The sequence below is a fragment of the Mus musculus genome, chromosome 4, assembly GCF_000001635.26.
Source record: "Mus musculus strain C57BL/6J chromosome 4, GRCm38.p6 C57BL/6J".
Lineage (NCBI taxonomy): Eukaryota > Metazoa > Chordata > Mammalia > Rodentia > Muridae > Mus > Mus musculus.
In genome coordinates, this window is record NC_000070.6 from 112,787,695 (window position 1) to 112,811,811 (window position 24,117).

The following is a 24,117-nucleotide window of genomic DNA, read 5'->3' on the forward strand; positions in this document are numbered from 1 at the left end:
AAAATATAGAGAATGTTTGTTCTCAATGCTGTGTTACTTTGAACAGCAGCTGCAGGCTATAAGGTGTGTGAGTGCCTTCTAGAGGAAAAAGCTCACTATTGCAGGATTTTTAAAGGCTACTGATACAGTAGAAAGGTTGTCAACACAGCTCCTGATTATGGCCAATGGTTAGCAGAAATCAAGTTTTACACAGCCAGAGTCAACAATCTACCTCAATTTCCACGATCATCACAGAGCACATTAACTTCCAACTCTAACAGATCCTGGTGTATTGCTTTTAGAACTTTATTGATGCCAATGCAATTTCTTTCTTCAGCAGATACTATTGATGTATTCTTACTCTATCTATGGCTATCAATGTTGACTTGGACAATTCAGTTTCACGGGTCACTTCTTGGGCTGGATGGGTCATCATCCTCCTTCCACTTACCATCAGAAGAGCACTGTGGACATCTCTGAAATGTGCTCAGAACCAGATTCCCACTTCTAGAAAATCACTCTACCATTTCTGGGACCCTTGAACATTTGCATGCTTGTATCTTTGTGTTGTAGGAATCACTGAAAGGCAGCAAGACATGCTGCTGACATCCAAGATCTGACACTTGCAAAATGTATGAACTAATGACACAGGCAAATTATTCAACCATTTTTGGACCAGATTTCTCAGTTTGATAAGTGCAATAAGGAAAGCCTACTCCGTGGTTATATAGGAAGAATTAGAAATTGTGCTTTTTACTTATGTAGAACCTAGCAAAGTACTAAGAAAATGCTAGCTCAACCTTTATTGACAATAACAGTGTTAACTATAAGATTATCTCACTTATTTATTAAAATGTGTACACATGTGTGATAAGCTTCCCAGACAGAAGTTTACAATTTCTTTTCATCCAAACAACCTCCCCATGGCTTCAATCGGACAATCAACAGATACTCTCTTACCTTGATTAAGTCCTTTGATTTTGTTCCTAAAACCTTCTCTGCATCTTTCAGTTACTGAAAGCAGCCAAAGGATCACACTGAAAAGTGAAACAACCATAACAGGATTCTTTTAGGTCAACAAAGAGTGCATTTTCACAGCATCCTACTTCTGAGAGGCTAAATTGGTGTGGGATCCTGTGTCTTGCTCTCTGACAATAATCAAGACCAGGCCCTGACAGGCTGGGTTCATTTGGGAGCATTGCAAGTTCTTCCTGCCAAACAATATTCTTGGAAAAGTCACAGAGGAGAGCTATTACAGGCCTTGAGCAATTACAAGAAAAAGTCATGCAACCTGTTTTCATGTTCAGGTGTCTGCAGCAAGGCATCTGGTTTTGGGGAGCCCTCAATCGGGTGTGGTTCTTACTGCTGACATTGTTTCATGTAGTTTCTTGTTAACCTGATCCAGAGCTCCTGCCATCTGGGTGTAGCCCCATCAGGACCCAGTTAACCATCTCTTGTGAATTCTTACTCAATGACCAGAGAGAGGGCAGGAGGATGTGGGCAGGAGTGTGCAACGTGCTTCACACATTTCTTCTTTCAGCACATGGTTTTCCCCAAGCATCCCAGAACCTTTATTAATGTCTGCCCTCTGAATGATGCTAATAGGAACAGCTCACTCAAAAACAGAACAAAACAAAACAAAAAACAGACAAAATAACCCTCTGCTATTTCAAGCACAGCTGCCCTCCTTGTAGCTTGTCTTTTCTTTGCCTTTTCCTGTCTATGTTAAACTTCACACAAGGACACAGGGAAGAGCAAAGGAGATGCAGGTGCTTGAGGAAGTGACTGAGTCCAGAGGCCTGGAAACCTGCCCTGAGGATGTCTCTCTCCAGTGATCCCACGTCTACTCCATACATCATTAATCCTGAGTTAATACAATGGCAGCCTTAGCAAAACAGATACTGGGGAGCAAAGTGTCATAGGTACTGTGTAGGCCCAGGGTACAGCATTCCTTATAGTGCACACTTAATTACATTAGAGGCATGAGGGGCAAATTAGATCACCTGAGTTTATTCCTGAGATCTCTTTGTGTATGCAAACATCCACATCTATGTCTAGGTTTATGGGTGAGGAATGTCAGCCTGTTGTCTTGAGGGTAAAATAACACCATTGGATATAGAACACAGCTTTCACACAGAATTTGCTCATAAACAGTCTCTGAATTAGAGCCAATATCAGCCAGACTGATCTGAGATATGTGATGTATTTGAGGCACCATGGAATCACCTAAGGAACCTTTTAAAATAAAATTGTTACATTTTAACTTATTTTTTTTTATACCCACATGTTGAGGAAGGGGTTGTGCCTATTATGGTGCTCATGTGAAGGTCAAAGGATGATTCACAAGAGTCAATTCTCTCTTTCCACCATGTGGTCTTCAGAATGGAACGAATGTCATCAGACTTGGCATCAGGCACCCTTACCAGCTGAGCCATCTCACCTCCATGACCTAAGGGCTTTGTTGGTGGTGTTGGGTTTTGTTTTTGTTTTTGTACACATTCCCACTTCAGATATGTTAGGACAGTATCCCTTGAGTTAGGATATAGTTGTCAGTACATTTTAACCTCCCAGATGATTGATAATTGTAGCCCACAATGAACACAGCCAGGATGCCCAATTCTATGATTACACATGCAGAGAGGCTTTGAGGCCCCTCAGCTAACAGAGTCTTGTGCACAACCTCAGATGTGTTGTGAGGCTCTGAGTCTAGCTCACACCTATCCTTTGGTTCCAGCTAGCTTTCGGGTCTCTATTGTTTCCACTAAGTCATCAGAGTTACACAGGCTACCTACAGCATTCCAGAAACCCCATTCATAACATAGCCTGCTACCCTCTTGGATACACCACTCCTATTCCATGTAGTGATTTTTTTCTTCCAACACTGAAAGTCATTGGAAACAGAGTAGATGAGTAATTTCTATTTACTAAACTACTGACAAAAGGTCTACAGTATTTAATGGTAATGAGTTGTACATTCCAAAACAGCTGATAAGAGGGTTTTTAATGATCCCATCCTCTGAACAATTCAAATTTAAATAAAGGCATGAAGGAGTAGGCACAAATTCCTCATATATGTTCATGAGATTTTCAAGCTTGTGTCATAGCATCACACTACAGTCATGAATATGCACACACTCGAACTTTTATGACCACCAGAGGGAGCCAAACACCTCCCACTTAACCCACAGGTTGAAAAAGATCTAGCAGGGAACAAGGAAACCAGCCTTCCAGCTTAGACATGGTCCCCCAAGTCACCTTTCATGCCTGAGACATTGCTAGTCACCATGGATGATCTTCAAACAGAGCTGGCACTACAGAAAGACATATCTGTGCCTTACTAGGCTGGGTTTACCTTCAGCCATCATCAGTAAATCCTGAGAAGGTGTTATGCATGAGGATTAGGGGCAGCCTTTACACACTGCACCAGCAGCCCTCTACTCAAAGAGTTGAGGCAGGTAATCCATCCCACAAAAATAGTCCTTGGCCTGGTCTTTCTACAACTATTGTGGATGGTCCAGCCTTACTGATGAGCTACCTTGGCCCCTAATAAATACTCCCAAGTCAGAATTTCACCACCTTATAAGAGCACTTTCTGATAAAACCCCCTCCACATCTGAAGGTAAGAATCTGTTTCTGTGATGCTTCCACCCTTGGCTCATCAGGGATGTGTTTCTTTAATTTTGACTTTCACAATCAGTCCCTCCCCAACCTGACAAGATATCCTTAGATTGTGGTCCCTACTCCTAAAGATGATTGGTTCAGTGTGGCAGCCATGGATGAAGCAAAAGAATGCTCAGATATATTTGTGCTCTCACACAGCCTGCACTTTGCTATCTGACTACTAGTGCTGCTTCAGGGTACCTCAGTTTCTTGTGAATAAAGAAAGCATTGAACTTCCCATGACTAGATATTTAAAGGTTACTTGGGCCTAAAGCGGGACCACCTGAAGCACCCTTTATCAGTTCCCCTTTCCTCTTCCCTGTCTCATTCTCTACAGGCAGGTTGGAGTGTCTCTGTTGTCTAATTGTTCCAAAATTCAGCCTCTCTACCACACAAAACTGTTTAGGCTGCAGCTCCTCAGTTTTCTCCAAGGAAGAGAGAAGCTAGCAAGATCCCATTTTTAGCTCCTTTCTACCAGGGTTACCATTGACCGTAGTAGGATCTGACCCCACTCAAAACTAAGAGTGAGCATTGGCAGCCTTTCACACTGATGTATCCAAGATGCCCTCCCATGTCCTTTCCAACACATAAAGATTCACATCAGACACATACACAGACATACATGAAGACATACATGAAAGGACAAACACACAGGCATCACATAAGTTCAGAAAAGCATATAAATATATAAACACATGAAGACACACACTTGGCCACAAAATAAGCAAAAGACACACACATACACACACATACACTGAGAGAGAAATAGAGTCAGGGAAAGGGAGAGGGAGAGAGAGAGAGACAGAGACAGAGACAGAGACAGAGAGACAGAGAGAGAGACAGAGACACAGAGAGAGAGACAGAGAGAGAGAAAGAGAGAGAGAGAGAGAGAGAGAGAGAGAGAGAGAGAGAGAGAGAGAGAGAGAGAGAGAGAGAGAACCCCATCAGAAGTACACATGTACATATACTCTCTATCAAAGACCTAATGACTCCTCTGGGTACAACAAATGAACCCAAAGCAAAATGTCTACCACCTAGTATGCATGCTCAACAAATGTTTGCTGAACTGATCTGAGCCACAGGGGATCCAGCCAAGGCAGATGCTTCAAGCAGTAATGGGAAAAACGAGTCCTGTCTGGATTCCCTGCTGATTAAACCCTGCATATAAAGTTCTAACAGGAAAACTTAACACAGTGCCAACATCTCCTCCTTTCCTTTTCCAAAAGGCCTAGTCTGCATCTAGACTCCCCATGCCATGGCCACTTCTCTTTGTGCTACAGCTTCTAGGAAGTAGCCAGTCTTCTTTAGCATTCTGGCACTTTTCCTAGCTCTACATAAGAAGTCTTACATGCTCTGTTATCAGTCTACCTGGGCAGTTCTGGAACCCAGGTGTCCCTGGCTCTTGGGGTCATAATAGAAGCTTCTGTGGTATATCATCTCCAGCACTATAGCTAAAGGAAGGGGCTCAAGCATTAGGAAGTGCAGCCCAGCAAGTAGCAGGAGCAGAGTGCCTGGGAGATCAGGAAGTTCCAGAGGAGGTAATCATGATACCAGAAGTTCCCCAGAGGCTGGGTATCTATACATGGGGGTTTCTTTCACTTGGCCATTAAACGTTAGTGTAGAGACAGTCCAGTCAAGCAGAGCCTCCAGCATCACACTGCCCTAGGCTTTTTGCTGGATTCTGTCAGGAAGGAAACTAGGCTATCCTGGTAAGTCACCTAAAACCATTATTCTCACTCAGCCACCAGACTGAGAATGACAAGATCCCTATTTCAAAGGTTTCTATGAAGGTGTAGTTATTGAACCTTCTTTAAAGCTCCTCTAACTAGATATTGCCATCCTATCATACAGAGGAAAATGCTGAGGTGTTTGAGCAGGATTTTGTTCAGCTTGTTACTGGCAAAGTTGGAACATTGGACACAAGTTTGTTTGGCACATTCACTTACACTGGGTCTCAGAGCACTCAGTGTCTGCTGGCCCTGCATGTTCATTCTTACAACTTTGTCACTGTGGCTAAGACAAACCAATTTTGGGGCCCTAATAATCTTTGGTTGTCTCCTTTCCCAGAGTTCTTTGCACCACTGAATCTCTCCTGGCCACCAGTTTCCTGTATGATTATGGGGAGAGGGAAAGCCAAGATCCTGCCAGGATTTTTATCAATTTAAAAATATATTTGTATTAATGTTTCATGAATTTTTATAAGTAATATATTAATTTTTCTCCCCCACTCTTCTCAGATTCATTCCTTTATCCCTATCATCCCAACTTTGCATGTTATTTTTTTTTCTTCCCAATTTGTGCTTAATAAATATTATCAGTTGTGTTTCCTTCCATTGTAGCATAAACAAATTATTGGCATTATCCTCTTCAATGAATGTGACCTTCCTTCAAAAAGGAGGTAACAATTGTCAATATCTCTTATGTTCTGAGTGTGACTTCAGGCTAAGCCCTCCTCTACATGCTAGGATTTAAATTGGCTTGGGTTGGACAGCTCTTATGTATGGTGTCACAACCACTGTAAGTTCTTATGTATGGCTTCCCTACTGTATCCAGAACTCATAGGTTCCTTGTATCAATCCATTGTTTGTAGCTTTTATAATCATTCCACCCGTCTTCATCAATACTCTGTGAGGTTTTGGAGGTGGTTGTATGGTGCATATATTTTCTTTATGACTGACTGATCATTGTGTGGTTATTTATCCTTTACCCCTCAGTTGTTTTATTGACAAGAAATCAATGTCCTTACATATTCAGTACAAGTACCATCCATTTTTAAAAATGTATTATTCTCTCATAAAACACATCCTAATAACATTTTTCTTTCCCTCCACTACTCCCAGTCTTCAGTTCTCCTCTCCTCTCTTCCCCAGAAGCACTTATCTTTAGTTCCCCTTTAGGAAGGAGAGGACTCCAATGTATATCCATCAAATACAACAAGTTACACTATGACTACGAACAAATTATTATATGGAATCTAGAAAAGGCAATCCAATGGGAGGAAATAGGTTCCAAGATCAAGCAAAAGAGTCATAGACCATTCTGTCCTCCACACACATACATACACACCCCCACAGTTAGGATTCCCATAAGAACACAGAGATAAGCAACCATAGCATATATGCAGAGGACCTACTACAAATCTATATGGGCTCCATGATCTTCATCTCAATCTATGCGAATCTGTGAATGAGCCCTGCTTATTTGATTCTGGGACCTCTGTTCTCCTGGTGTCTTTGACTTCTCTAGATCCTATAATCTCTCTTCCCCCTATTATGCATGACTCTTCATTCAATTTAAGGTTTATCTCCAACTTATTGCTATTTCTTCTGTAATCATCTCTAGGTAGTACACTGTACTTTAGAAAAATCTACAACTATAGCAGATCTCATTAAAAAATAATTTAATTAACATTCGTTGTGCCAGTCATGTTTTATTTTATTTTAGTACTTTGGCCTCTGCAGACTTTGTCTCCATGCAGTCCATACAATATCTAGCATGTGCTTTGTTTTGTGGTTTGGGACTTTAGTTAAACTCATCTAAGTAACTGGTCTAGCTAAACATTGGTTGTCCACTTGTTTTGTGCCACCACTGCCTTAGCATATATATCAGGCAGAACAAATTTTACACAAAAGGTTTTGTTGTTGGGATTGTATGCCCAACAAAAAATATTTAAAATGGTCTTGATCTCTTCTTGAACTTTTGAAGCATACCTCATAGTTCTATAATCACCAGCAGCCATGGGTTACCGAGTTCCTGAAAGGAAAGATGGAGTTTTGGATGGGAAAGGCTGTGAGAGAAATAATAAGCCAAGGGAAAGTTCTGATCAAGGTCAATGTAGAGGAGCAAAAAGTTTGCCAAGGTCCCTTCTTGACCTTGACGAAAAGATTGTGGGCCCTAGTCTTAACGTTCGTCCAATGGTTCTGAGTCAGTGTTAGTGGGGTCGTCACAGTCTGTCCCATTTCGAGCTCTGCCACACACACGATAAAAACAATTACAAAGACTACAAGACTCAGAGACAAAACCAGTCGCCAACTCTGAGTCGACCAGAATTCCTGAAAGGAATCAGATGGCCTAGAAACAGGTCTCAGAAACAGATCGTCAAGGAGAAACCTGTCTCCTGACTCTCTCCAAGGGGGTCCACCAGACATTCCTGGTCCCCACCCCCCCTGTCCTCCTGGGATGTCTCCCAGGGTGAATGAATGGTGGACACCTGGACACATCTATTCTTATCCACCCCACTCTCCCTCCTGGAGTGTGGCCTCAAAAGAGCATTCACAAGACCAAAACTGCGATCGCACCAGATTTTCAGACAGAATATCGACACAAAACCAAGGCAAGACAGAGGACCTTACCTCCAAGTGGGTCTAGGACCCCTGGGTGGTCACGCAAATCCTGGACTAGCCCCCACATGAAAGACCCCCGAAGGGAGACCCTCACTCAAGTCTCGGGAAGGCGCGCACCCAGTGAGACGCTGAGACCAAACTTGCTGTAACCACACGAGGCTTTAATGGCACACAAACAATGAAGGAGCGCTCAAACCAGCATGCTGGCGTCGAGACTCGTACACCGCACAGGGGTAGAGGAGTTCGACCCCGGCCTAAACTTTTTACAGGTTTATAAAGGCAAAAACCACAAACCAAAAGGGAGGAGTAGAAAGAATTGGCGTGGTTACACATGATTGGCTCATTTAAATGTCAGTGGATTGATTACAAGTTAACAGGGTAGTACGTGCCAACTAGGGCGTAGGGAGGCATAAGGGCCTGGGACTTATCAAGGTTCTCAGGACATCTGGTTACTGTATGATTTATGGTGGACTGAGGGAGGCGCCACCCAGGGAGGCGCCATCCTGCCAGATGGCTATTGAATCAGCCTTGATAGCTCTGGCCAGTTCTTGCATTCTTTTTCTTATCTTTTATGGTCGGTCATTCTTTGCTACAGAGTGGGTCTTGCTGTGTCTGGACTTGCCTGGGCCTGTTTACTAAAGACTAAATAGCAAATTTTACTCTTCAGTCTCAAAAGGTTAAAACGTTTGAAGCAAGGTAGCTTAGCTTCTCTAATCTGGGACAAAGGCAAGCAAAGGAGGGTCAAGAATATATACCCAATAAAGCTTTCCTGGCACCATTGTCAGGGCACTCAGGAAGCTCAAAGATGATCATGTCACATGAATCAGTCTGGCAGCTAGCATGCTCCTGCAGCATTCAGTGGAAAAAAACACAAACATGCCCTCTTCCCCCATATTAAATATCTGATCAGAATCATGCCATATGCCAACAAGTGGATCCTTTCTTCTCACCTAGGCATGAGTTTGCCTAGTTGTAGGATGCTATAAGGCACTCAGCAAAGAGTTCTTTGGCATCCAAATTTAAAATTTTCAAAAATAAAAAGCATGATTTAAATAATGTGCATGGGGATACAATTCACCCTTTTGTGGTTTTGTTTTTTAAGAAGATTTTTTTTAAGTTACATAGTACCTTGTCCTTGAAAATTATTAAAAAATCTCATTAACATGGGTAACATTAAATTGTTGGCAAAACTTCTCTAATGTTTGACTGTAATAGTTAGTTCCATTATCTGTTTTAATCTGATTTGGAACATAAAGCATAAAAAATAATATAGGCAATGACTAATTACATATTTAGTTGCTTTTCCTATTAAAGCAGTTGGAACTAGAAATCCTGAAAAGGTATCAATAGTCACATGTGCATATTTTACTTTTCTAAAATCAGAAATATGAGTATCTATTTGCAATTATTGATAAAGTATAATTTTTTGAGAAATAACATCATTATGTGGAACAGGTAGAAACTGAGGACATTGAGATCAAGTCTTTACAATTTGACATTTACATTCTCTAAAACAAATTATTATCTCAAGCCATTACTATTTTGATGATGTAAAGAATGAGATTTTACGGCCAATTGTTCTTGTGTAAGGCCTATAATCTGCCTGGAATATAAATCTGGGGTGTCTTAAGAGGTCTTGTATAGGCAATCTATCAGTAACAAATTAAAGATTGATTTTTTTCAACATTTCAAAACCCTGGCTACAGCACACAATTTAACTATCTGTCCGAAAGCAGGAGGAAACTCAAAAGAATAAACACGTGATCCAATCATATATACTTCTCTCCCATAGAAGGGCTGCTTTTAAATACAGTAGATGTATTCTTTATGGAATGCATGTGCAAATAAATTTACAGAAAATATAAAAGCATGCATTGAAGCAACTTTTAACAGCTTGTATTTTGGATAATGATTATCAACTTTACCTAAAATGTTTGCTATCTAATAGGCCAAATATCAGTAGTCAACAATAACCAATTTAATTGTTGTTGGAAAGAAGGAACCGATACCTCCTCGGGTTTTTATGATATATTTGTAAAATACCTTTATGTGCTACAACCACTCCAGTAGTGACTTACATTTCAGGTTTGGAAACATGGAAACAGTCCTGAGGCAAAGAGTTTCAAGGAAATTCAGACTCCTGGAACCTTGGCATTCCCATAGCCAGAATGCCCTAGATTTGTCCCTGCAATATTGTGGAGGACCTGACATGCCTTCTTACAGTCAGAAATCTCAGGGCAAGCTTAGCAAAGTATACTTTCAGAATCTTCATTACAGCCAAGTTACTTTCAAATGCAAGTATTTACCAAGGACTAGGAAATAGGGGTTTGTGGTATTGCATTATTCATGAGAACTTCTGCTAGATCTGAACACCCTGGTGCTAGATTTCACAAGTCTCAAAGGAGTAGCAAAAATTGTGACTAGGGTATGAAATCCTTACCTGTCATTAGCTGACCCTAGGCAGGGCTGTTTTATATTTACTATAAATATTACCTTGTTCCAGTAAGTCCTTTTGAAGTCATTCTTCTGTTTTATGTCAGATAACTTCAATGTACTTTGCCTGCTGTGACATTCTACCCCTTTGCTTTCTGTATTATATAAGACTGGTGTTCACTTTGTGACATTACATTCAGACTCAACACACTCTCTCTCATGTCATACCTGTTTGTCACTCAGGGACTCTATTCACATCTGTCTGAGACTCTGATTCACATGGATTGAGGAGGGCCCAATGAGCCCAGTCTGTTACATTTATGATTTTATCTTACAATTCTTTATTAACACCACAACAGCTTCATAATAGGATGTTAAAAGTTTCCTTGGAGATGAAGAAAAAAATGAATCTACATTAATGTCCTTTTTTTTTGCAAAAGAATTGCTGTGGGCACATTGAGTAACATTAACTAAAATAAGCCCCTAATATTTGATTACCATTGGTGAGTTCTTAACACTCTTTTGAGAATAATTTGAAATAAGCAAATCGCCTTTTCTTTCTTAAACTTTCTGTACACTTTTTTTTTTAGGATATAACTGAGACCCTAAAGATTAAAAAGATAAATTGCCCCTGAATCTTTTTTTTGGAACAACAGCTATTCCCCAAAATATTAAAGCTCATTGTGTAAGATCAAATATTTAAAGTAAACTTCCTTTTAGAGGCATTCACTAATAGAATATTTTCTATATGTGAAACAATATACACTGAAAAATTTAAAGTCCTAGCATCTTGTATTTAAACAGAGACAAAAAACAATTTTTTTCTTATGTAATGTAAGGCTATTAGCCATACCTAGAGGCAAAACTTTCCAATGATCACAAGCTCATTAGAAGCAAAACCTTCACAATTATCAGGATGCAAAGGATAAAACAACATTTTAAATCTATAATAATTCTATACGGAGTAAGCAGCCCAAATTGTAATGCCTTTAGAAGTTCCACAGCCTCCTAGATTTTTCATAAATCTTTTGTTTAAACTTCATTTTGAACAACACCTGGATATGTCTGTAATAATATTGTTTGGCTTAAAAATAATTCCCTGTAGGGAAGGAGAGATGAAGTTACAAAAACTTCTCTAGGCAGGGTTTACAAAATGAATGAAAGGCCACACAAGCCTTGCTAACGATGCTCAGAGCTTTGCATTAACTCAAATCTAAATATTTCTTAATTTGAGCATACTGACTGAGTCCTGGCCCAAATATTATTCCTCCTACAGTAAGGACAGATTCCAGGGGAACAATTTTACTGTCTATCTATGCCTCTAATTTTTGGACATTATTTCTTAAGATGACTTATACTTAAAACCTTCCTAATAACCTTAGTGTTGTGAAAGCATTGCTTGTACTGGAGTCCCCTGCAAGGTGGCAACCACAGCCAAACTATAAGGGTCCAATTTCTGCAAAGACAAATAAATACAGATAAGTCTGTCTTCACTGTGCATATCCAGATGGCCACAGTGAGCTACATTATCTCTCTCATAAGATGATTGTTCTTGTAATAATCTTAATTAACAGTATATGGATAAATTAAAAATCTTAAGCTTGCAATCAAACTGCAAACTGCAGTCGATGGAACACTAACAATTTTAACCATAATTTTTAAGTTTCTTTTTTAATATAAGAATATATCCATAACTTTTGGAAAGCAATACCCAATTTTAAACAATGTATTCTGTTTAAAGTTAATACCAGAAAAATGACTTTCATGTTACAAAGTTTGGCTGTCAATTCGTACATATGAATGCATGGCAGTGCAACTTTTAATGCTTCATAAGAGAGATATTGTTTTAAGTCTTATCCCTTATAAGTCTAGTTTGATGATAAGAATTACATAAAATATTATCTCAATTTAAAAGTATCCTTAGAGGCCTAGCTTGCTGGGCTGGTTCATTGCATGTTCTAGTGTTTAAAATGACTCCAACCCCGAGTTACCAGTTTTAAGCTAACGTTCTTGTTACCAATATTGCAATTTTTAATCATGTCCAATAACTTATAAGCCAATACTCTATGACCAAAACATGCAGAGCATATTTATTCATTTAAGACCAGTCAGAAACCAAATAAAGTGGCTAAACAAACCATATAAATTTAGACCAATCAAAGAATTTTTACTTTTTCTAGCTATAATTTCAAGAGGAAAACCACTTTGTCATTTGCTGAACCCAATAATCACAACTGTAGAGAATTTTATAGGAAAAAAACAACTATCAGCTTATTTGGCTTAGAACTAAGATGCTGCAGAATCCTTTTATTAGATATACATATTTTATTAGATATTTTCTTTATTTACATTTCAAACGTTATTCGGTTTCCTAGTTTCCCCTCAGAAAATCCCCTATCCACTCTTTCCTCTTCTTGATACCCAACACACCCATTCTCATTACCAGCCTTGGCATTCCCCTATACTAGGGCATAGAATCTTCACAGGACCTAGGGCCTCTTCTTTCATTGTTGACCAACTAGTCCATCCTCTGCTACATATACAGCTAGAATGACAAGTTCCACCATGTGTTTTCTTTGATTGGTGGTTTAGTTCCAAGGAACTCTGAGGGTTCTGGTTAGTTCATATCGATGTTCTTCCTATTGGGCTTCAGACACCTTCAGCTCCTTGGGTACTTTCTCTAGCTCAATCATTAGTGACCTTGTGCTCCATTCAATGGATAATGGTGAGCATCCACTTCTGCATTTTCCAGGCACTGGCAGATGCCCTCAGGAGACAGCTATATTAAGCTCCTGTCAGAAGGCTCTTGTTGGCATCTGCCATAGTGTCTATATTTGGTGGTTGTTTTTGGGATGGATCTGTGATAAGGGCAGTCTCTGGATGATTATTCCTTCAGTCTCTGCTCTGAAATTTGTCTCGGTAACTCCTTCCATGTGTATTTTGTTCCCCATTCTAAGAAAGATTCTGAGCTTCTGGGCTAATATCCACTCATCAGTGAGTGTACATCATGTGTATTCTTTTGTGATTGGGTTACCTCACTCAAGATCGTATCCTCCAGATCCATCCATTTGTCTAAGCATTTCATAAATTCATTGTTTTAAATAGCTGAGTAGTACTCCACTGTGTAAATGTACCACATTTTCTGTATCCATTCCTCTGTTACAGGACCCCTGGGTTATTTCCAGCTTCTGATTATTATAAATAAGGCTGCTATGAACCCAGGGGAATATGTGTCCTCATTGCATGTTGGAGCATCTTCTGGGTATATGCCCAGGAGTGGTAACACTGGATCTTCTGGTAGAACTATCCAATTTTCAGAGGAACAGCCAAACTGATTTCCAGAGTGGTTGTATTACTTTTCAGTACCACAAGCAACATCCTTGGGAACATCTGCTGTAATCTGATTTTTTTATCTTAGCCATTCTGACTGGTGTGAGATGGAATCTCAGGGCTGTTTTGATTTGCATTTCCCTGATGATTAAGGATGTTGAACATTTTGTTAAATGCTTCTCAGACATTCAGCATTCCTCATTTGAAAATCCTTTGCTTTGCTCTGTACCCATGTTTTAATACAGTTATTTGGTTTTCTGGAGTCCACCTTCCTGAATTCTTTATATATATTGGATATTGGCCCCCTATTGGATTTAGAATTGGTAAAGATATTTTCCCAATCTGTTGGTTGTCTTTTGGTCTTATTGAAAGTGTCCTTTGACTTAAAAAAAGCTTTGCAATTTCATGAGGTTTCTTTTGTTGATTCTTGATCTTACAGTACAAGCCATTGGTGTTCTGTTCAGGAATTTTCCTCCTGTGCCCATATCTTTGAGTCTCTTCCCTACTTTCTCCTCTATAAGTTTCATTGTCTCTGGTTTTATGTGGAGTTCTTTGATCCACTTAGACTTGAGCTTTATACAAGGAGATAAGAATGGAGATACGAATGGATCAATTAGCATTCTGCAGCATGCTAACCACCATTTGAGCCAGCACCATTTGTTGAAGAAGCTGTCTTCTTTACACTGGATGGTTTTAGCTCCTCTATCAAAGATCAAGTGAAAGTAGGTGTGTGGGTTCATTTTTTGGTCTTCAATTCTGTTCTATTAATTGTCCTGTCTGTCATTGTACCAGTACCATGATGTTTTTAATCACAATTGCTTTGTACTAGAGCTTGAGGTCAGGCATGGTGATTCCACCAGAGTTTCTTTTATTATTGAGAATAGTTTTTGCTATCCTAGGCTTTTTGTTATTTCAGATAAATTTTCACATTGTCCTTTCTAACTTTGTGAATAATTGAGTTGGAATTTTTATGGAGATTGCATTGAACCTGTAGACTCCTTTTGGCAAGATGGCCATTTTTACAATATTAATCCTGCCAATCCATGGGAGATATTCCTATCTTCTGTGATCTTCTTTTATTTCTTTCTTCAAAGACTTGAGTTTTTTATCATACAGATCTTTCACTTGCTTAGTTAGAGTCACAACAAGCTGTTTTATATTATTTGTGACTATTGTGAAGAGTGTTTTTTCCCTAATTTCTTTCTCAGCCTGTTTATCCTTTGTGTAGAGGATGGCACTGATTTATTTGAGTTAATTTTATATTCAGCTACTTCACAGAAGTTGTTTATTATGTTTAGGTGTTCTCTGGTGGAATATTTTGGGGTCACTAAGTATACTATCATATTACCTGCTAATAGTGATAGTTTGACTTCTTCCTTTTCAATTTCTATACCTTTGATCTCCTTTTGTTGTCTAATTGCTCTGGCTAGGACTTCAAGTACTATGTTGAATAGGTAGGGAGAGAGTGGACTGCCTTATCTAGTCCCTGATTTTAGTGAGCTTGCTACTAGTGTCTCTCTATATAGTTTGATGTTGGTTACTGGTTTGCTGTAAATTGCTTTTATTATGTTTAGTTATGGGCCTTGAATTCCTGATCTTTCCAAGACTTTTATCATGAAGGGGTATTAAATCCATTTGTTTAATACGTTCTGTTAGTGTCCATATGTCTCTGTTTAGTTTCTGTTTCCAGGTTCTGTCCATTGATGAGAGTGTGGTTTTGAAGTCTCCCACTATTAGTGTGTGAGGTGTAATGTGTGCTTTGAGTTTTAGCAAATTTTCTTTAATGGATGTGAATGCCCTTGCATTTGGAACATAGATGTTCAGAATTAAGAGTTCATCTTGGTAAATTGTACTCTTGATGGAAAGAAGTGTCCCTCCTAATCATTTTTGAGAACTTTTGGTCCTCTGGTGACCTTGGAACCATCTGCCAAGTTCGTGCCTAAGGTGACCAGGGCTGTGCAGAATCCTTTTAAAACCAGCTTTTCAGCAGGACCTATCCTGCTGTGTTTGACCCTTGGTTAAGGTGTGGGGCAACTTTAATAAGCCTCTGCTGTGCAAACTGACTGAATCAAGTGTTGGATAGCCAGCAGATAAAGGTTTAACCATTTCTTTTTTTTTCTTTCAACATGTAACATAGAACAACAGTCATTCAGACAATGAAACAAAAACAGACATGAGTTGACACGTGGACAGTTTGGTGCAGCAAACACAGACAATGCAGAGAGGGTAGAGAACTTAATGTAACCAGAACTAAAGATGTCTCCTATAGGGACCAGAAAGAAAGGAGGACATCTCCCAGTTTCCCCTTGTCCCTGGAAGAACTCCAAAATCCACTTTCTTTCACTGTCTCTCTTTGTCTCTCTCTCTGCTCTCTCTCTCTCTCTCTCTCTCTCTCTCTCTCTCTCTCTCTCTCTCTTTCTCTCATGTCATTTATATGTCTTGTATCTCCCTGGGTTTGTTTGTTTGTTTGTTTGTTTTGTTTTTTGTTTTTTTGTTTTTTGTTTTTTTGGTTTTTTTACTTATTTTATTTTATTTTATTTTATTTTATTTTATTTTATTTTATTTTATTATTTTAAGCCCTACTCCTTCTGCCTGATGCAGTTCTTAACTGTGGACCAATTCCTGTTTAGCAATTTTCAATCACATTTTCCACTGTCACCCCCTAGCTGATATCAGTTCTGGGCCAACTCTGACTCAGTCTAACCTATAACCTTTTTGAAACCTTGCGGTCAACAGCCTTCAAAAGAATAATTTTTTAGTGCTACATTAATGCGGTATGTTGTTTACTGTTCAAGGATACATCTTTTTCTGTTTTCTGTGGAGCCCCACCAAGACAGTGTACCCCATCCTTCTGCTTTCAGGCCCCACGTTGGCTGCCACCTGTAGCTACCAGCGGCCACAGGTTACTGGATACCTGAAAGTAAAGATGGGGTTTTAGATGGGAAAGGCTGCAATAGAATTAATAAGGCAAGACAAAATTCTGATCAAAGCCAATGTTTATTTATGAGTCTGAGCTTATTAAGGGAGAGGACCCATCCCCCACCATGCCAGGATCTCATTGCTTTGTCAGGATCGCTGCTTTCTCAGGACAGTGTCAGGAAAACAAGTTCAGCCTCTCAGCAGGTATTGGCATCTTTGAGGAAAGCTGCAGCTATGGCAGGACAATAGACTTTACCTAGGTTGGAAGACTCCACCCTAAGTGCTTTGATAAGCCAGGTCTGAGCTAGTCTTTAATCCGGAATAGTCGTAGAGTTGTACCTAGGGTAAATATTAGAATAAAATAGTCAATTTTCTTTCTATGAGTATAACAGAATATCACTAAGAATCATCCCAATTCTTTCATATCTCTCTCTCTCTCTCTCTCTCTCTCTCTCTCTCTCTCTCTCTCTCTCTCTCTCATTCTATTTGTTTCTATTCTCAAACACTGGGCTATTGAGGCTCTAGTTCCTCATCATCAAGACAGTATTAGTCAAGTTCTTCTTCTTGAGGTGTATGTCTCTAGAGTCAGATCAGTCATTGGTTGGCCACTTATGGCAAATGCTCTGCCATCATGCCTAAAACACACTTTTCAGGCATGGCATATTAAATAGGTGAAAGATTTTGTTGCCAGGTTGATGTTCCATTAAAGAACAATATTTTAAAATTGCTTTTGATCTGGAGTTTTTTGAATTTGGGAAGGTATAGCATGCATATTTAGAGGCCAAAAAATTTGTTTTGTTGGGAGCTATTAAGACAACACTGTTGTCCTGATCTCTGAATTGGGCCTCTCCCCCTGAGAAGAAAAGGGGGTCAAAAGCGGGCCACCTATGCACCGCTCCAAGAACAACCACAGATATTTCCAGTCCTAAGTCAGCGCCAGATGTCCTGACCTCAAGATGTACCCTGATACCGCCAAGTTCCTGCTTCCCCATGTAGTCGCCAAAAGAAAAATTTCTGCTGCCCCATGCCTCCTGCTGAGAAGTAATTCCCCCTTTGCTTGTGCATTTAAGCCTTAAGCCTTGCTAATACAGTGGGACCTTGATGCCACTCAGAATGTTTCCGTGTCATTCTTGCACTTGGTCCTCATCTCTCTCCATCCCCCCATTTGATTCTTTGGAGAAGGTCCCCTCAAGACACTTGAATAACTGGACCTGCTGGATGGGTCAGTGTTTATACTATGTCCTTTAAGAACTCACTAATTTACCACTAAAATATAATTTTTACATTAACATATCACTGATTTACTTTTACATAATTTTATATATTGATATTTTTATATTTTCTTATTATCATTTGAGGAAATTTTTCTCAAGTGATTTCACAGATGTAGTTGTATTGGTATATTTGAAAACTGATTGTGTTTACTCTTATGACAAACTATTCAGGATGGGTAAAATTATAAGCACAAAACAAGTTTCTACTCAGAATTTCATATTTTGTTGCTTTTTTTCCTAACATTTTTTATATGCATCAGCTACTCAATATTGATTTTAAGATATTATAATAAGAAAACTAAAGTAATTAATTATAGAATTGCAAATTGTCATCTGTATGTAAGAAATGTTGGGAAATGTCATACATCTGAAGTCCCTGAATACCAATATATCAAAAACAATATGTTCATGATAACATCAGTGCAATCTCTAACTTTGTACCTGTTACCTTTATTTATTTTCCTGAAGAAAGAGTGAACATTCTCTACATATATACTGAAAGTGATAAAGAATGTGTAAGAAAGAATAAATCTTGATAATATATTATGGGACAAAATAATCTATGTGGAAAATAAATTCATCAAAACATCTTTGAAGAAGCACCCTTATTACTTTTAGGAGGTTCAAAAGTGTCAACAGACAAATTGATTATTCATTCATTAAAGCACAGTATAAGAAAATCTTAGCAACACAGTCATGATTCTGAATGCTATTAATGAGAGAATGAAAGAAGCCTGTAATTTTAAATTGTCTTAAATTTTCTTTTATTATTTTCTATGTGTATTGTTTTCTTGCATATTTGTCTATGCACCACATGATATCTATGAAGGTCAGAGAAGGTATCAGATAACCTTGAAGAGGCATAGCAGACAGTTGTGAGATGCCATGTGTATGCTAGGAATAATCCATTTCAGTACTTTGGAAGTGAAGCTAATACTCTTAAGCATTGATCCATCTTTCCAGTACATGCCCTTCTTTTTATTTTTTTTTCTTTTTCTTCTTCTTTTATTGTTATACACTTGATGTAGGAACTCAAGAAAAAGAAAACCATAACTTGACCTTAACATCCCAATATTTAATGTAAAAACAGAATTTAAGAATTAACATGTCCTCTGGAGAAAAAGTTAACCTTGGCTAATAATAAATTATAAAGAAAATAAAAGCACTTCATGATAAGTTTAATTTAATGTCCCTTGTTATTTACTCACGGCCTAAGTGTAATAATGCAGTTGCAATGTTTTTAACATTGAAAATTGCGAGTAGTAATCCTAGAACCATTATCATTTCTACCATCCAGCTATTGTACAAGGAAAATAATGAATCTGAAAAAGAAAGCAAGAAATTTTATAAATTAAAAATTAATGAGGCTATGTACAAGAAAATGAGAAGTTAAATTACAGCATTTAATATAATTTTACTACCTCTTAGAATTTTCCAGAGTGGAAGAATGCCTTTAATCGGCATTGAGGAAATTTAAGGGAAAGTACAGAGTTCAGCCTCTGATATAGAATGAAATTCTGTATCAAAAAAAGAGAAGAGAAGAGAGAAAGAAGAAAAGAGACAGAGAAATAAAACAAAAGAGAAAGAAGACCCAAATATTCTAAAATGTGGAGACATTGTTTTGATACTTAAAGTGGACTGATTCAACCAATTCTTACAATAAAACATAGATATTTTTATTATTTTTGTTTTATTCTACTATTAAAATTTTAATTGGATGTTAAAATTGGAAGTAAATTTGAGGAGAACATTGGAATGAGTTGGATGAATTTTCTGTGTGTGTGTGTGTGTATCTATCTATATCATCTATATCTTTATCATCTATCTATCTCTATCTCTCTATCTCTCTATCTCTCTATCATCTATCTATCTATCTATCTATCTATCTATCTATCTATCTATCTATCTATCTATCTATCTATGTACTTTTCAATCTGATATATCTCTCTATCTATCTATAGTGTTGTATTATGCGGAAAAAATCTTTATGTGTAATTAAAGCTTTAAATCCTAGATTAATAAGGATTTCTGGGATTTTTTTTGGTGGATACATTCTTATAAAAATTGCTAATAACAGAGATGTTTACTAGTTGCATTCAGTATGAAGAAGATGCATAGTGATCTAAAGCTGAAAGACACCTGACTTTTCATCATTTGCAAATTCTCATGGGAAGAATATGATGTAAATCAACTCAGTAGCCAACTGAAAGCTAGCAAGAAAATGAGACTCCATAACCACAGTTGCAAGGAACTACAATGATCCAACACTATAAACAAATTTTGAAACACACAAATAAAGCTCTGATTAATGATTTAATTGTATAGTTTATATAATTAGAAAGTATACAAGGCAAATGCATTGATTTTTTCCTAGACCCTTTAGAAAACAATGTATTTAGTCGACTGAAGCCCATTTCAGGGTTCTGATTCCCAGAAGTATAAGAGCAATCATTTCCTGACTTAAGACACTGAATTTAAGCTAATATGTTGTGCTTATTATGACAGATGTAATATGGAAAAGACATAATGAATTGTAGTAGATATTATTCAAGTAGAATAGATCTCAAGGAAAAGGGGACCTATGAATAGCTTGACAATAGCTCCATATTTATTTTTAAGCAGACCCAGTGAACTACAAAAACGTTGATAATTGGAGAAATGATTGCTCAGGAAAATGAGAAGATTACATCAGAGAAGTCATAAAACATGGACAAACAGGAGTCCTATACTGAAAGGCATAATGAAGGAAACAAAAAAGCAATAGGGGGATTCAACAATAGAAGAAACTTGTTCAAACAGAGTAAACTATGCAAGCTAAGCAAATGGAGACGCATTGCAATTATTCAAACAGAAGAGGAAAATTAAAACATGAAAAGAATGAAAAATTATAATGTATTAGAAATATTTAGAGACCTAAGTTATTTTTTTATTAGATATTTTCAAATAGATATATTTCCTATTTAATTGATCCTCAAAAATTTAAAAATTCTCATGAAATTGAATATAAGTAAAATATTATTATTAGAATTAAATAGGAATTTTTATATTTCATATTTTTCAGTTTAGACTATATAAAACCTTATAGCAATCTTTAACCTGTAGCCATATATGTATATTGACAAATAAATGACAAAAATAATTAAAGTAAATGCGACTTTATTCAATTATATTTTCTGAAGCTATGTTTATTCTTGTGGAAGGAACATAAATATCTTTTCCCAAAACCGTTGAAAATATTGACAGATTTATTTGTTTTCTTCTACAACACTCTGTTAGGATATGAACTTTTAAGTTTACACCAAACTCTAGATTTTCATGGCAATGATGAAAACTTCACATAAATAAAAAAAAAAATCACACAGAGACATTAATCTAGGAAATCATAACTAAAGATATGCTACTACTATTAACACTATTTACCTGTGTTCTGTATTTGCAGATGCATAACAAGGATTATTGCAGAGTAGACTATGAAAAACAGGGGTTGAGAGAATCTTAATATGTAGTTTACTATGTATTTATATGTTTTACCTGGAGGTGAATATCCTAGAACAGAAAGAGATAGTATTAACAAAAGGAGTTTATGCATGTGAGACAGTAGCTCAAGGACAGTCAACTGACAAGATGGGTGTCATTATCCACAGCTACTCATCTCATAAACAGAACTATAGAATCCAGTTTGTTTTGTAACTAGGGAATCTTGCTTGGAGTTCTAACACACCTAAATAAATTTCCCTTTCTCGCCCTAAAAACCTAAGACAGCACAAAGTAGGACTGTGCTATCTTAGTAGGAGACTAGAGATAGCTCAACTCATATAAGTTTTAATCAGATTTAATCTTTTTGCAAGAGTAGCTGTGAGGAAAGCATGAGATGAAATAAGTGAACTGAGTTGGATCCACAGATTCTGAAAACAGAAGTGTCTTTCTCCTATAGCAGTACAGGAAATACAATCTTACCTTTAGTCTGCTAAGACCTAGATCACAAACTAAGTACTAAAAGTAGTAGCAAAACAAAATGGAGGCAATCATACCTGGAGGTCAATTGCCTGAGAGGGTCCAAAGATATTACTGTACTCCACCTTGCAAAATAATTGACAGCGATTTTATCTCACCTTTCAAGGACTCTCTTCACATTAGTTCCATTGTGCTTCTAATTATCAACAATTATGGTTACTTTTTAAGGAATCAAAGGATTGAATTTTACAGTCACTGGTACAAACTGCAGAACTGGTGCTCTGATTATTTTGCTCCTCTTGATTTTAACAAACTTTTCAAAAAATTAAAAATGCTTGTTTCAAAGAATTGAGAAGAAACTTTGTTTATTTTACTCTTTTTTTTCCTAATCTTTATTGGGAAAAACAAAAAACAAAAAAACAAAAAACAAACAAACAAAAAACAAACAAACAAAAAATCCTCCCATCTCTTGCTTCTATTCCAGCAAATATTTCTTAGTCTTTAGTGAGGATCAAGTCCCTCACATTGGGTATCAGTTTTGGGCAGTCTCTACTACCATCAAAACCAACAGAGTGTTTATCTATGTGAGATAAGAAATCAATTATGTTTAACATGATTTTCTCTTCAGTGTTGGTTCAAACATCATAAGTCTGACGTGAGGAAACTTATTTTAGGCATGTGTAAGAAAAATGCAATTTAGAAAAATGTTTCCTGTACGTAATAACTTCCATTTGCACAACAAAGCTTAAAAATTAATCATGTTAACATTCTTGTAAAGTACAAGTGACATCTTAAAAAAGATATGTTCAAAACATCAACTAAGGAAGCAGTTTCAAGGCCAAAAAAAAAAAAAAAAAAAAAGAAAAGAAAAGAAAAAAAAGGTCATAGTTAGAGTCCTGGGAACAATAGCATTACAGATTGACTGAGATAAACAGGCTCAAGACACAGTCTGGGGGAGCTGCTGTGCCCTGTGCATACAGATAGCACAGATACGACCAGGCTGTAAATCACCTCAGTTCAAAAAATTTCAAGCAGAAAACAAGACAAATCTTCCTTCAAAGAAACAACAACATGTGTTCAGTACTTCTGGCATCCCTAATGCTTGTTTTTGAGCACAAGTAACTTTATTCCTCCTGGTATGCATATGCGATATTCTCAAAACATAAAATAAAATTAAAAAAAAAAAAGAGTAACCAGTGCTCTTAACTCCTGAACCATTACTCCAAGGCTATGTTTGCACATTTGTAATAGAACAGTTTTAGACTGTATGTGTTTTATAAATTACAATAGTCTATTATGGAACATTTTTTCACAGAGTATCAGTTCTAGAAAATACTTTTGCTTAAAAAATATAGGGCTTTTAGCTTTAGATATAAGTTAGAGGATGTCACAAAGAATTAGTCTTTATAAATAAAGTTTATCAGTGTTGCTGGTCTGGTCCTTAGAGGCATTTACATGAATATTTCTGACATTTAAAATTATTGCTCAAAGTCTTGGGAATGAATTTTTAAAAATCATTCAGCTCTTGAGAAGAGCTCAGTATACAGAGGATTTCTGGGATGTATTGATGAAATAACTGCTTTCCAATTCTGTATCTTGGAGGGTTATCACAAGTGTAGATTAAGAGCTGAAACAGTCATTAACTAAGGAGGCACAAACATACTTTTCAGTCAAAGAATAGTGAGGCTTCTGTCTATCAGCCTTTATGCAACTCATAGTTCCTCATATAGAATTTGTTATAGTTACTAAGACAAAAAGACTAGAGAAATAACCTTCTATACATCTGTGCCTTAGTCAGATGAAGCATATTTTCTGAGTAAACACAATTCCCATCATATTTACCATACAGTCTGAAGTAAATCAATGCCTTGAGCCTGTTGTTAAACATGATCAGCACACACAGGATCACACTAGTATCTTTTGACCACAAAGTATCCAGTTCAAAATGTTGGTCTGCCTCTGGGACAGGGAAGAGAGAAATGAATCAGCTCAGTTTTAGCAAAGAGGAAATGATAGCCTACACGAGAAGGATAGGATAGATTTTTCAGGTTCCTGTTTATCCTTTCTCCTACATGTATGGGAACAATAGAGAAGAAATTGTCAATACTTGATGTTGGAGATGAACATTTTTGTGTCATGCCTGGAATGACTATGAGGTATCTGCTACTCATTCTCCTCAAACAGCATGGCTCTTGCTCTTACAAGTCTGTCTGAAGATTACATGG

At 37.5% G+C, this 24,117-nt stretch overlaps 1 protein-coding gene across 1 annotated transcript in view; it reads right to left on the bottom strand.

The window, feature by feature from the left end:
- Positions 1 to 16,921: 16,921 nt before the first annotated feature.
- The window catches only part of Skint6 (selection and upkeep of intraepithelial T cells 6), a 482,358-nt gene continuing 475,162 nt past the window's right edge, over positions 16,922 to 24,117 (bottom strand). Inside the window, exons 46-49 of the mRNA NM_001103199.1 lie at positions 23,735 to 23,851; positions 21,359 to 21,484; positions 19,147 to 19,260; positions 16,922 to 17,003 (exon numbers count right to left, since the gene is read on the bottom strand). Coding sequence (NP_001096669.1) covers positions 16,969 to 17,003; positions 19,147 to 19,260; positions 21,359 to 21,484; positions 23,735 to 23,851 — 392 coding nt within the window. The 3' untranslated portion in view covers positions 16,922 to 16,968. The remainder of the gene's footprint in view (positions 17,004 to 19,146; positions 19,261 to 21,358; positions 21,485 to 23,734; positions 23,852 to 24,117) is intronic.